This window comes from Odontesthes bonariensis, chromosome 7 (genome assembly GCF_027942865.1).
Source record: "Odontesthes bonariensis isolate fOdoBon6 chromosome 7, fOdoBon6.hap1, whole genome shotgun sequence".
NCBI lineage: Eukaryota > Metazoa > Chordata > Actinopteri > Atheriniformes > Atherinopsidae > Odontesthes > Odontesthes bonariensis.
In genome coordinates, this window is record NC_134512.1 from 14,640,247 (window position 1) to 14,653,216 (window position 12,970).

General features: G+C 39.4%; 2 protein-coding genes across 2 annotated transcripts; one reads left to right on the forward strand and one right to left on the reverse strand.

Annotated features, from left to right (window-relative positions):
* Nucleotides 1–923: 923 nt before the first annotated feature.
* ube2na (ubiquitin-conjugating enzyme E2Na) lies at nucleotides 924–7,863 on the reverse strand. The gene is made up of 4 exons (XM_075469591.1): nucleotides 7,753–7,863; nucleotides 4,009–4,255; nucleotides 3,267–3,407; nucleotides 924–2,149 (listed from the first exon to the last, which is right to left on the reverse strand). Exons 1-4 carry the CDS (start codon nucleotides 7,780–7,782, stop codon nucleotides 2,103–2,105), a joined length of 465 nt encoding a protein of 154 aa, XP_075325706.1. The 5' UTR covers nucleotides 7,783–7,863; the 3' UTR covers nucleotides 924–2,102.
* A 2,868-nt stretch (nucleotides 7,864–10,731) lies between these two features.
* On the forward strand, nucleotides 10,732–11,790 carry c1qtnf13 (C1q and TNF related 13). Its single transcript, XM_075470941.1, has one exon. It carries the CDS (start codon nucleotides 10,810–10,812, stop codon nucleotides 11,788–11,790), a length of 981 nt encoding a protein of 326 aa, XP_075327056.1. The 5' UTR covers nucleotides 10,732–10,809.
* Nucleotides 11,791–12,970: the final 1,180 nt, after the last annotated feature.

The window sequence follows — 12,970 nt, forward strand, 5'->3', positions numbered from 1 at the left end:
TTAAACTATGTTATCGTTTTCTCACATTCTGTCTTCGAGTTTATTTCACGTTGCAAGTTCACGAAATTTAATTTTTAATGGCGAGATGGCACAAAGTCGACATTCCCAATGATATCTTTGGTCAGGTAAGCCACGTAATAAGTAAATGTGCCGTAAACCGATCAACCGAATTTATTTAGATGTAAACCCACCCCCACTGAATCTGTCCTAAAATAAATTATCATAAATGACATCTTACAGTCTGTTTAACAGTCGTTTATTGGCTATCAATCGGTTAGTTGTTGCATTAACTCACATAATGCAACTATGGTACGTGTAACTGATAAATATCTAACGATGTTTCAATTCTAAATAAGACATATTCCTACCTGAGGTTTTACATTGAAATTAAAAATGAAAAGAAACGGAGACAAACAACAAAACACAAACTCTTGCAGAGTATTTGGGCGCGTCTGTGCCTGGTGGCACCAACAGCTGCTGGACTGTGAGGCATCGCTGGGGTTGTCAGGTTAAGGGCCTCCCTCTAGTGTCAGAAAGCTACGCTTATGGCTTCGTTTTAAATGAGCCCCATAATTATGAATTAAATGCATTCTATGTCCAAGGTTGCAAAACTGAAGTGCGTTCATAAATGACAGACACAGACATCTGGCTTCAGACTGATTCATAAAGTTTACTCGAGAATCAGGAAAATCTGTAAACCTGTTTGGAAAAGATAAGTGTGAAGACACTTTTCATCATTTGAATTCCTGACTAACACGACTGGAAGCAAGTTCAATCCGAAGGTTCGAGTCATGATTGTAACAAAGATATTTCGCCCTAATTCACATTTCTAACACGAATTAAAGCAAATCCATCAATTGTAGAACTTGGCAAACTTACAACACATCGGATGTTCGTCACTTAAAGAATCACACTCATAACTATTTATTAATCAACAGAATTTATTTACAGAACATACATGTATGAAGGTGAACGGTTTCATGGCATTCTGAGAGCAGGAAACCGCTTTCATTTCAGACTGAATTTACACAGTGAATTGAATACTGACCAAAATCACTACAGTCTAAAGTGGAAGCTGTTGGGAGTTTGATCCCTTGACAATCACGCATGTCATTAACACGACTCCATCCCCCCCAAACTCTTATCCCAGCATCGCAGTTTCCACTCACATCACCAGACAACTGATGGCTCAAATGTAACCGCTGCTTTGTGAAATAAATACCACTGAAAGTGGGTAAACCAACAAGTCTCCTTGAATAAGACCGATATGACAAAGGATGAAAAATAAAGAGTAGTTAGTACATCAAGAGTATGAAAAATTCACATTAAAAAAAAAAAAAAAAAAGGATATTGTACTAACGCATACTGCATGTGCTGAAAACTAAGGTCCATGATGTTTGTGGTACTTGTCACACTTTCACCGTTCAGAAGCCAGTACATGCAAGTCTGGGCTGAAAGTGGTTGAAAAGACAAAGTGGCAGGCTCAGTTTGGGTTTTTAGTCCCATCTGTTTACATCTAATGAAGCCAAATGGGACTTAAAGAAGAAGTAGAGCAATGATTTGTTCGTGTCCTGCTGGGAGATATGCACAGGACCAAACTGTTCAGGTGAATGTCTACATACAGTGGGCTAGTAGTAGTTAGCTGCTTTTATCAAACAAACAGCGACGCATGAAAACAAAGTTAAAAGAAACATAAAAAGTATATTATATTGACCACATCTAGCCAGTCTCTCATCCCCCGTTGGGTCTTCCACTGTGCCCCCCCCCCAAAAAAAAAGCCACCATCCGTCATATATGGGATGTAAGACGCTTTCCCACGTCAGACAAAGAAAGCCAGGTGAGCAGATCTAAACCTCTGTCCATGCATTTGAATAGTAGTGAGTTAGGACAAAGAAAAGGTCATTTCATTACTAGTGTGCATTTAAATCACCAAATATCAGCAGTTGTTTTCATATATATAAAGTATACATGTACACATTATGTATATGAAAAAAATAAAAGACTGTGTCCTTTAAATGCAAATGAAGCAGGAGGAGGTCTTGGCAGCACAAGATGTGTTCACACACATGACTTTCATTTGCGTCTCCGTCTGTTGGACTGCTTTACACTTCATTTTTGTTTCCAGCATAAAGCCTGGTCCATGTCTTGGCTGCAGAAACAAACATGTAAAAAGAATAACAGTTAGATTCATTTCTCAACATTTCATAACATCAGTCATGCTGAAGCATTTCCAATAGTTAAGAAAACTATTTTCTGTCTTATAGTATTTACTTATTTAGGACTGGTGGGATACGGTTTGGTTTGGAAAAATGTGGACACTGCCTCAAATTTGGTCTATCAGTCACAGAACCAAAAAAAAAAAATCTGTAGTTTATTGTGAGTTATTGTCTGGATCCAATTTGCTGTATTTGGCTCAGTCTGAGCAGATAGCACCTCCCTAAGCACATCAGAACTAACGAGCCTGCTTTATGACTTCTGTCTCATCTGAAATAAATTCTTTGTGCCACTGGAAGACAGATGTTCACTATCCATTCCGTCACAATGCATCCGTTTTACAAATGATGACATCATGGGCCGTTTCACACCTTTTCCCCTTTTTGTTTTTCTCTCTCCATTCTGACACAGGTTGTTCTCAGTTTAATCTGTACACAGATGCTGTTCCAGGATACAACTAACTGGAGTATAATTACTCAAATACAAATTCAAAGATATGTCTGAATAGCTTTATTTCCATGCAGCAGAACAAACAGAGCATTCTAATTAATACATTTCTGTGCATATTTAAACCACACAGAGTTAAAGTGGCATGATGTGATGGGCATTGACATTTCGCTTTCAGTCCCGTTTCCTACGTTCAGTCTAAGGCAGGTTCACAGAGAAAGCTGTTCCTAGTGAGCTGCTGAGGTCCGCCTTTTTTATCTTGCTCGTTTATAGATAGTCAGAGGAAAAGGTCGCTGTGCTTCTGATATTGCTGCTTCAAGGAGCAGCAGAAAGGACACAACTTAGCTCCATCTTGCTCACTATCAGCTACTGAATGTCTTGAAAAACAAAACTTATTCTTCTGTTTTATACGCTACAGATAAACAGTATTCTAATTCAATGTTATGAGGCATGTTAAAGGCATATTTTAATCAGACTGAAGGCTTTTTTTTTTGTTTTTTTTTTAAATATGTCCATTTATTTAGGTTGATAGGCGCTTTAAATCCAAACAACAGACTGCGAGGTGATAGAAAAAGAGACAAACCAGATCAGATCACAGCTCCCACCTGTTTCTATGGCTTCGGCTTCACTGGACTTCCACTTTTCTGCAACATCGTTTGCTAGGGGATCGTCAGGATTGGGTGCACTTAGTAAAGCCTGGATTGATAGCAGCACTGTACGAATCTGCAGAGCTGGTGACCATTTATCTGGGGGGGGGGGGGGGAATGGATGAAGAAAGATCGAAGGAGGCCAAGGAACACAGAAGGACAACAAAATGTAAGAAACCAAAAACTGTGATGGAGCAGTGAAGTACTTGGTGATATGCAGCTCTGTGGGCAAAAAGCTTCAGGTAGAGAAACAAACCCAGTGGAAGAAGATCTTTCAGACAAATCCTTCACTTCACTCAAAGGTCGAACATCAGTGGCATATTATTGTACGGGACAAATGCAACAGAACGACGACAGAACACACGTTAAGTACTATAAAAGCTGCCGTGTTTTCCATCAGTTCTTATTTTAAAGACAACAGAGGCAGGAGACAGATTTTAAAGCTAAAAACAATCAAGAATCTTTATTGTCACTATGCAGGCATAATGAAATTTAGTGCAGGAGCTCTTGGCTTTGGATACACAAAAGATATAAAAAGATATCTAAATAATATACAAGAGAATAAAAATAGTTAAAGTAAAAAAGTTACAGTGCAATCCGGTTGTTGTATGACTGTATTGCACATATTGCAGCACAAGCAAGTCAAATAAGTCAATGGGGGGGGGGGGAGCCATAAAACTCACAAATCAGTGAGGCTTACCTTTCAAAATGTCCAGACATATTCTTCCCAGTTTGTCCACATTGGGATGATATATTTTGGTCATGAAACGTACTTTAGGAGCTGCCATGGGATATTCTTCTGGTAAAAAGAGTTCAAGTTTAAATGTGCCTCCTTCAAAAGGCGAGTCCTGAGGTCCAGCAATGACCACGTGAAAATAGCGGGCGTTGCCTTCATCTGGCTCCGCGTTGATGCCGGGCACAGGCTCTGCAAGCAAGCGCTGGGTTTCCTGGTTACCAAAAATGAAAAAGGAAAAGAAAAATTCATACAATACACATATATAAAAGATTTATTTAAAAAAAAGATCAGGGATTATTTACAAGTTAATGCGTTTTATCAGAAGGGTTATGATGTGTGTACGGTTCAGAGGTGGGAGATATGGTTAGGTGTGAGAAAATAAACTGAATTTCAACTGGGAGACAAGACTTCCAGTGATCAGCAGCACAAATCTGAGATGCATCAAGATGTGATATGGAAGATTTTAAATTCATTTAAAAAAAAAAAAAAAGATCTCATGAGAAAATACTGAAAGCAGAAATTAAACACCTGAACAGTTTACAGCACCCGCGAAATGACCGAGTGAGAAAATGCCCTCTGCATGACGAGATCGTACAAGGAAGAACTTTGGCTTCCATGAAGTGAAACAAATTTTGATGTTTTGAAAAACACGTGAACATATGTTCCCACCAGGGAAAGGATGAACAACATTCATCTGCTTCCAAACAAGATGACCATCAAGAGACGTCGAAGCTTAATCCAAACTCAGAAAAGGCGAAGCAAATAAAAAAAAAAAAAAAGAAACTATTGAAACTTTTACCGCCAAGACTTTGTGTCCGTATTCAGTTTTAAAACCAGGGATTTTGAGCTGAAATAACATGTCACATATCACAGATAATTTATTTGACACATGTGCTCTAAACAAGAGCATAAAGTGAGTGATTCTATGGTTCATTGCAGATTACAGGAGGATGTTTGTTAGGATTCAGCTGTTTTGTGAGTTTGAATATCTCAGCTGTAAGTGATCTATATCAAAAAGCACACAGCTAAAGGCAAACTTTTCTTTTCCTGTTGGTTCCTTTTCAATGCTGGATAATCCGATGGCAAATGTAACCCTTTCAGTTAACTGGTCACATCTTTTCTCTTTGTTTTACTAATAAAAAATAAATTGGAAGTATAAAATTAATTTTGGATCGTTATAAATGCTTTGCTTTCAACACTCATACAGTAAGAATAAATTAATCTAGTATAGATAAAAACATTTTTTTTATTAAATTCTAATAGCATTGCAGTCCTCTAACCAGAACAAATTGTGAGGTGCCCAGAGATTCAAGCCCTCAGTAGGTGACTGCAGAAACTGGGAAGCTGTACCAAAGGGTTACAATAAACTGCACATAGCATTTCATTTAAAAACTGTGTTATGTAATTTGATTATTATATGTAAAAGTAATTTATTAATCATATTCATGCAAAAGATTTATAACTGCATTTTCTACCGCCCTCAGTGTCAAATAGTCATGCATCATTGTATAAAAAAAATGCAAGGTAGCTCTTCTCCTTTAACTCAGAGGGGAGGGTGGTTCTCACTGCAATGGGGGCTCAGTGCTGAGAGTCTGACGACTGTGCAGTATGTAACTGTCTTTTACAAGTGACACTGACTCAGCTATCGCGCCACAGGAGGCCAGTGTTTCCCTTACCATCAAGTCACTGCAGCGAGGCTGCTCCCAACTTACAGCGACGGTCAAATGACCAACAGAAACGCTACCTTTACGTCGAAAGCGGCGCAGGTAAATGCTAAGATTTGTGATATGGATGAGCGAGGCAGCATAAGCAGAAGGTTTACACAAGGAAACAAAATTCAAACGCACCAAGACAAGTTGTTAAGCAACTATTCACTGTTCTTTAATATTGATAATGCATTTATTATTTGGCTTTGTAAATTTGTTTGATTTTATTTCAAATCTAAACCACCTCATGTCCTTCTTTGGTTGTTTGAAATGGACGCCTGGCCCGACTACAAAGAAGCAACAAAAACCACAGTTACAAAGTTAGCCCCCGGTCACCATCCTTGTTTTTGACATCCTTTTCCTCAATGTAACTGGGAGTGAGATTCCTGAAATGTTTCAGATAACCCACAGACAAAACCATGCAGTAAAAACACAGACAGGAGAGGGGCTCCCAGTAGCAGTCACACGCTCTGAGGGGCTCAAGGGCTCGGCCCACCGACTTTTCCCAGTCCTCCCACCTCTGTGGTGTGCTTCCTCACACACCTGTCAAGCCTCTACAATTCATCCCATTCATGCTTTCATCTATGAAACCTCAATGAAATAGAGTAAATGAATGAAGTAATAATAATTGAAAATATCCAATAGGTTTACTTAAAAACAGACGACTGCTCTTGGTTTCCTACCACCTTGTTTTAGCAGGAAATCTGAATGAGGAATCAACTGACTGGTGGACTCACAAATACAAACAATGGCCAGTTTTTGTGTTTCACATCAGTATAAACTAAATACTTAACCAAAATAACAATGCAACACCCCACCCCCCATGTCTCTAAGAACATTTAACATTAAATAAGCCAAATAATTATTAAATTAGCATCAACTATGAATAATTCTGCAGTGAAGAGGCAAAATGGTTTGCATAGTCTCCTCGCAGCAAGACTCTGGGTCCAAAGCTTCTGGTCGCTTGGAGCCTTTCCGGGTGAAGTTTGCATACTGACTGGGAGGTCGGGTCGTCTCCCCAGGTCCACACTGCTCACCCTAAATTGGCTGTAGGCTTGTCAATCTATCTTTGTTAGTCCTGTGATGGACTAACAGCAACCTGACAGGTTACATTATGAGGCAGGTTTATTAGTAAATGGATCCTACCCTAAATCAAAGATGATAACAGCAGTGTGAAAGGTGAACACAGTCCCTCTAAAAAGAAAGAAAGAAAACAAAATCCTTTAAAAGTACGATTCTGCTTTTTCTACTAAAGGACATTCAGTTGTTCTGAAGACTGGCAGTGTTGTGTTAGGGGGGGCTTCACTGGCCTCTTTGGTTAGACAGCTAACATCAATAGCCTGTACCGTTTCATCACCAGGGGGCCATGCTGCCACATTCTGCATTGGAAGTGATCTCTGATCAGGTGTTGATCATTAGCCCATCCAAATTGAGGCATAACATGTGGCCTTTGCGCTTTGAGAAAACAATTAACTCGAAACAATTACTAAGAAATAAATACCAAAGCAGAACGGTGTCCAAAGAAAGATTCTACTTTGGGCATTTAAGTCCGTTTAGAATGAAAGTTTAACACTAGCGATAACAAGGTTAAGGCTCTCGTTTTATCATTAAAGAATTCAAAGCTAACAAACTAGCCGGGGTTAGCATCGTTAGCCAGGTAACCCAGCAATTCTGTTAGCAACAAAAGCAACTTTTTTTTAGCCCCAATGGCCTTCAAAGGTATATTTGGAGAAGATGTGCCAGGCACAGATCACATTTCTCCGACATATTTCCGGTGTGGTGGTTAAAAATACACCTACTGTATGTCGTATCTGGGCACAGGGTAGAAGCGGAAGTTACTTTACCAAACTACCGTTAGCCAATTGGACGCTAACGTTAGCACACAAAACTGTGTTCACCGGACGTACCAGCAAAGCATGAGGAGTTTAAACTACGAATGCAGCGTCTTGTACTCATCACAGAAAAGCTGCTGTGTTGTTAAACAAAAAATCTAAATGTTTACCTTAATGATCCTGCGGGGCAGTCCTGTCATCTTGTCTTAAATGAGGGCTTTTAGTTCTCGGTGCCTTCTCTCTGTCGTTGGCATTGACAGCAATCAGACGTCTTCCGGGTTCGCTGAGTCATGATAGTGGATGGAATGGGCGCGATCGTGGTCAGCAGAGCTGTTTTAACGCTGATTTCACACAAAAGTGTCAGTGTTAAGGACATAAAGTGTTCCTCGGGGCTCCTCTTACGTTGATCACCAGTAGAATATTCTAGATTTTTTTCGGTTTATATATTGAATTAACCTAACAACAGATTTCATTGAAGAAATCAATTTTTCTGAAAGTTGCACAAAACACAACATGCAGCTACAGCAAGAAGAAGAGGGATTGAACAAGCATAGAAAAACAATATTTTAAAAGTCTGAAAAGTTTGTGCAGTTACATAAAACAGATTAATATATGGAAAACAAACTGAAATGCTGAAATGTGAAGCTATTTTTGGAATTTATTCCTAAGAAACGTTTCACATTTTCACTGTTGTATGACCTTTTTATTTTGTCCTGTTTTTTTTCCTTGCTTATTCAAGATTTTGTGTGACCTTGTACACCTACATCAAAATACTATAAGATCAACTTTGTTAAATAGAATGTAGTCTAATATTTATAAAATGAGGGCAAGAAAAGAGTCTTACAGTAATGTGCAGAAATAAATCTAAGTTTACTTAATATTACTAATACAAATCTATCACACGTCTTTAATTGGGTATTTCTACAAGCTACATTAGTCTTTTGAATGAAGAATTGGTATGGTTTTCCAAAAATACAAAACCTCATCCTTCACAACATTTAGTTTTTTAAGATGGCGTCATTTCAAGTTGAAAGATAGCAACTTTTCCTTTTCACTGTAGCATCTGCAGCAAAACCTTTACTACGCCTATGAACAGGGTTGCTCAGTTATTTTTTTAGGCCATTCCATTCACCTGCTTATTTTGGAGGCAGGGATTTTTTTCAGAACTTGTCACACAGTATGTGCCTGACTATTTCTCTGCCTGTTTCAGACAAAACAACACACGGGTTAGACTTAACACCTCTGAGGGCCAATAAGGCTTCCCGTACAGCTGCATATTCACTTCTTTTCCTCCACTAAAGGTTGAATAAGAGCTATAGATTGGAGGGGATTCGGGGCTCCTCCTCCTCACATTTCTGTATGGGCCAAAGCTTTGCTCCTGTGGTTATCAGCCCTGTTACATTAGCAGTGCCTCAAACTTACAGGAGCTTTATATAAAGATCTGATCAAGAATAAGTCCAGCATGCACTTTCAGTCGCAACTACGTTCAACAGGTAGGTCTATTATTTTTGTGTCCTGTTTCCTATTTAACTGTTATTCGCTTATTTATTGATTAACTTTTCTTAAATGCAAATGTTGTACAAAAAGAGAAATGGTCTTTTTTAAAAAGTGCATATATTTGTGGTTGTTTTTTTTGGCTTGGCCAAGGTAAATTGAAAATAAATATTGTGTTATTCTGTTTTGAGGATTGTTACATTTTGTCAGGATTATCTCATTATGTGATCTTGTTCAGTGCATTCACTTCATTCTACAGTGCTGCTCTAATTTGAATTCCTCACATTTCCCTACAATGTAGTGGGTTGCTCCGTAATGTTAAGATGTGTTTCGCAAAGTTTGTTTTCACCCTGCAGGGCAGATTATCTGACCCCCATAAAGGTATTCTTTTGGTTGCTGTTGGTCTCAACTTTTCCAGCACAGCTGAGGACTAAATATCTGTTATTAGACTCCAGTAAAATATGCATATTACAGGGGACACCGCCAGGTTTAAAACACAAGCCTGCAATTACTCATGTCTGTAGCCTTTACTGTATGGGTACAGAGTTTCCGCTCATTTAGTCAAGATGATGGAAGATCTTTGCACAGTTCTGACCTGTAATCTGGTCTATTTTTCTCATGCATGCAAACATTGTGAATTTCTTTTTAAAGGGGTGGATGGTGATTTTGATTTAATAAAAAAAGATTTTCTACCTAAACATGCTGCACTCTCTACATTATATGAAAGTCAAATAAATGCAAACAACTGAAGTGCCTGGGAAATATCATAAACTCCAGTTCCCACAGAAATATTGTCAGATTAATGATTGAATCCATCTATTGAGGCTATCTACACTTCAAAGTAATGACTCGCTGACATTTTTCTGTCTTTTGGCGCTCTGTCCTGTCCTGCCCCACCTCACCAACCCTTGTTAGTGTGTGTTGAACAAATTTTCCATTGTTCAACACACATAGGAACAGATGAACCAGCACCTAATGTCGTCCCTTCTCTCAGTGCACAGGGAGAACAGAAACATCAGCCACATTACAGGGGCTGCTGTTCACACCGAGTGCGTGATTTTATGTCAACAGAGAGTAGCCAGACTTCCTTATCAACTTGTATTTCATATGGAGGAACCACTGTGTGTGATGAGCTTGGTCTGATGAACACGACTCATTTCAACAGAAGGCTGTTTCACTTTGATATTGGCTGTCGGTAGTTACCCCAGTAACAGTTTTGTCTTTGAGCAACTCAGCTTCATAGTGATACTGGAAATAAAGTTTAGAGACTTTGGTGTATATTCTTTGAGAGAATGTAAAGCTTTCTTTTGCAGGCTTTTTTGTCTCGGTTTTTCCTGTAGGTTTATTCACATTCTGACAAAGAGTTAGATGAGATGATTGATATCCTCAAGTCTGTGAGTCAAATATAGGAATATAACCACAGTAGATTACTGGTAGATCGAGTAAGCTCTTTCCAACCAGCAAGATACACAGAAAAGGCACATACAAAATGACAAGTCTTTGTATTTACACTTTGCTTTATGACTTCATTAAACAATCCTGTTTTAACGTGATAATGAATAAGCTAAAGATATAATGAGATTGGTTTGGTAGCCTTCTTGGCAAGAGTCAGAAATTAATTTCCTTTTTTTTTCCTCTTGTCTTTAGCTCAGTGGAGCTCACTTCTGTTCCTGGGGTGTTTATTCGTCACGATCCTTTCCTCTGGAACAGTTTCATCTCTTCATGTCCCATCAATGACAACAGGTTTCCGCTCCGCTTTCTCTGCTACCCGAACCAGCAGTGTGGTGGGAGGCAAGCAGAGAGCAGTGACTTTCAACAAGCTCATGGTCAACATCGGAGGGGATTTCAACCCAGACAGCGGCCACTTCCGTTGCCACATCCCAGGGGCTTACTACTTCTCCTTCTCTGTGGGAAAATTTCCCAAAAAACTGCTCTCTGTCATACTGGTGAAGAATGGGGAGGAGGTGCAGGCCATAGCTTATGATGATTACCGCAAGTCGGGGAGGAAAATTCAAAGCCAAAGTGTTATGATCAGTTTGAAGGAAATGGACACTGTATGGCTGCTCTTACAGCAGAATCCTCAGTATGCCGTGTACAGTAATGCTGGTCCTTACATCACCTTTTCTGGTTACCTCGTTTATCCTGACATCCAGCCAACCAACTACATTTACAACCACCTCTCCCCACCAGCTCTGTCCTACACCAACTGCCCACCTCAGGTTGATCCCAGGGCCAGAGATCAGACGACGGAGCAGCCGCAGTCGGCCTTCTCGGTAGCACGGACATCCACTCTCATAGGTCAGAGCAGCAGGCATCATGAGAAGCCGCCTCTGACCTTTGATGTGGAATATGTCAACATAGGGGGCCATTTTAACAAAAGCTCTGGCTTGTTCACATGCCACTTCCCTGGTGCGTACTTCTTTGCCTTCACTGTAGGGAAACACCCACATAAGGCTGTTTCTGTGAAGCTGATGACCGGGAACGGTGAGGTGCAGGCGATGGTGTTCGATGAGGATACATCGAAGAGACGGGAGATGCAGAGTCAGAGCTTGCTGCTGTTGCTCCGCAGAGGTGACAGAGTGTGGCTGTACAGTCAGCAGGATGAGCGTTTCGCCGTTTACAGCAACCAGGGGAGGTACACCACGTTTTCTGGCTTCCTGGTTTATCCTGGAGCGGATGCACCCCCCAACAACCGGGACAGAACTCAGCTATAAGTGGCTTTACCCTCCATTGTGTCTTTAGAAAATAACGGTTTTTGTAGTGAAAATGGCAGTAACTTAAATGTGGATGAGTTTCAGAACTGTGATCAGCAGTTTGTTAGTGCTGCTTTGTTTGCTCTTTGTTTGTTTTCTTGGTAAATAATTGGCTTTGGGGGGTAATGTCTGTTGCATGTTCGCACCATTAGATGGTGCTCTGACACAACCATGAACACCAACCAGAAGGAAAAGTACTCCTGTCCTTAAGTGCAATTAGCTACAAAACATCACAAAAAGAAAGTATGTTTAGATATTTTGTTCCTTTGCTCTACATATATACATTTAATTTTTAAAAATCTCTTTGTACTTAGAAGTTTTGAAATATGGCCTTTTTTTATGTAAAAATGATTGTTGCATGGTGGGAATAACCACGTAAATGAAGTAAACTTTGTCCAAATTGACTTTCCATAAAACAAAAAGACTTAGATATACATACCGTTATGTATAGAACTTTTATACTGTTGACTGATCTCTTTTAGGTTTTTCCGTGCGATTTGTGTAAAAATACATTTATTGAAATCAACCATTAAAAAGTTCATATTTCTTCCTAGTCAAATAAATAATGGTCAAAATAAGTACAGTAGTGAACTTAATGAGTAGAAACGTATTGATTTTTATTACTTTTCTACTCAGTACTCAATGTGCAGTGCCCCCAGATGATGCTGTAGGTATTAAAGAGCCCATGTTGTGCCATATTACAGTTTTAACAACTATTTTGACACTCGTCCCAAGTCCACATCCACTGCTGCGAAACATTTAACATTGTGTGGTTTCAAATACACACCTCAGCACATCAGTAAGTTAGCATTTGCTGCAGCACAGCCACTAAAAAACACTATCATGTATCAAAACCATGACAAATGCTGTCCCCTAATCATAGTACAGAGGTATCGCATATTCAGTGATCTCATAATCACAACTTTCAGCGTTGCCCAGTACCTTTACAGTGTGTGATGGTATCTTCCAGACTGGCACAAATTTCTTTCAGGTTGCACTGAAAAAAAGAGGTTCCCATATGCTGCATCATTTTTGATATCATAAAGGGATTGTAATCTAACATATTACAGTAAAATTAAATAAATCTTCAATCTTCAGTGCACTTACATAATTTCATGAGGCTCTGACCTTACTGTATGCT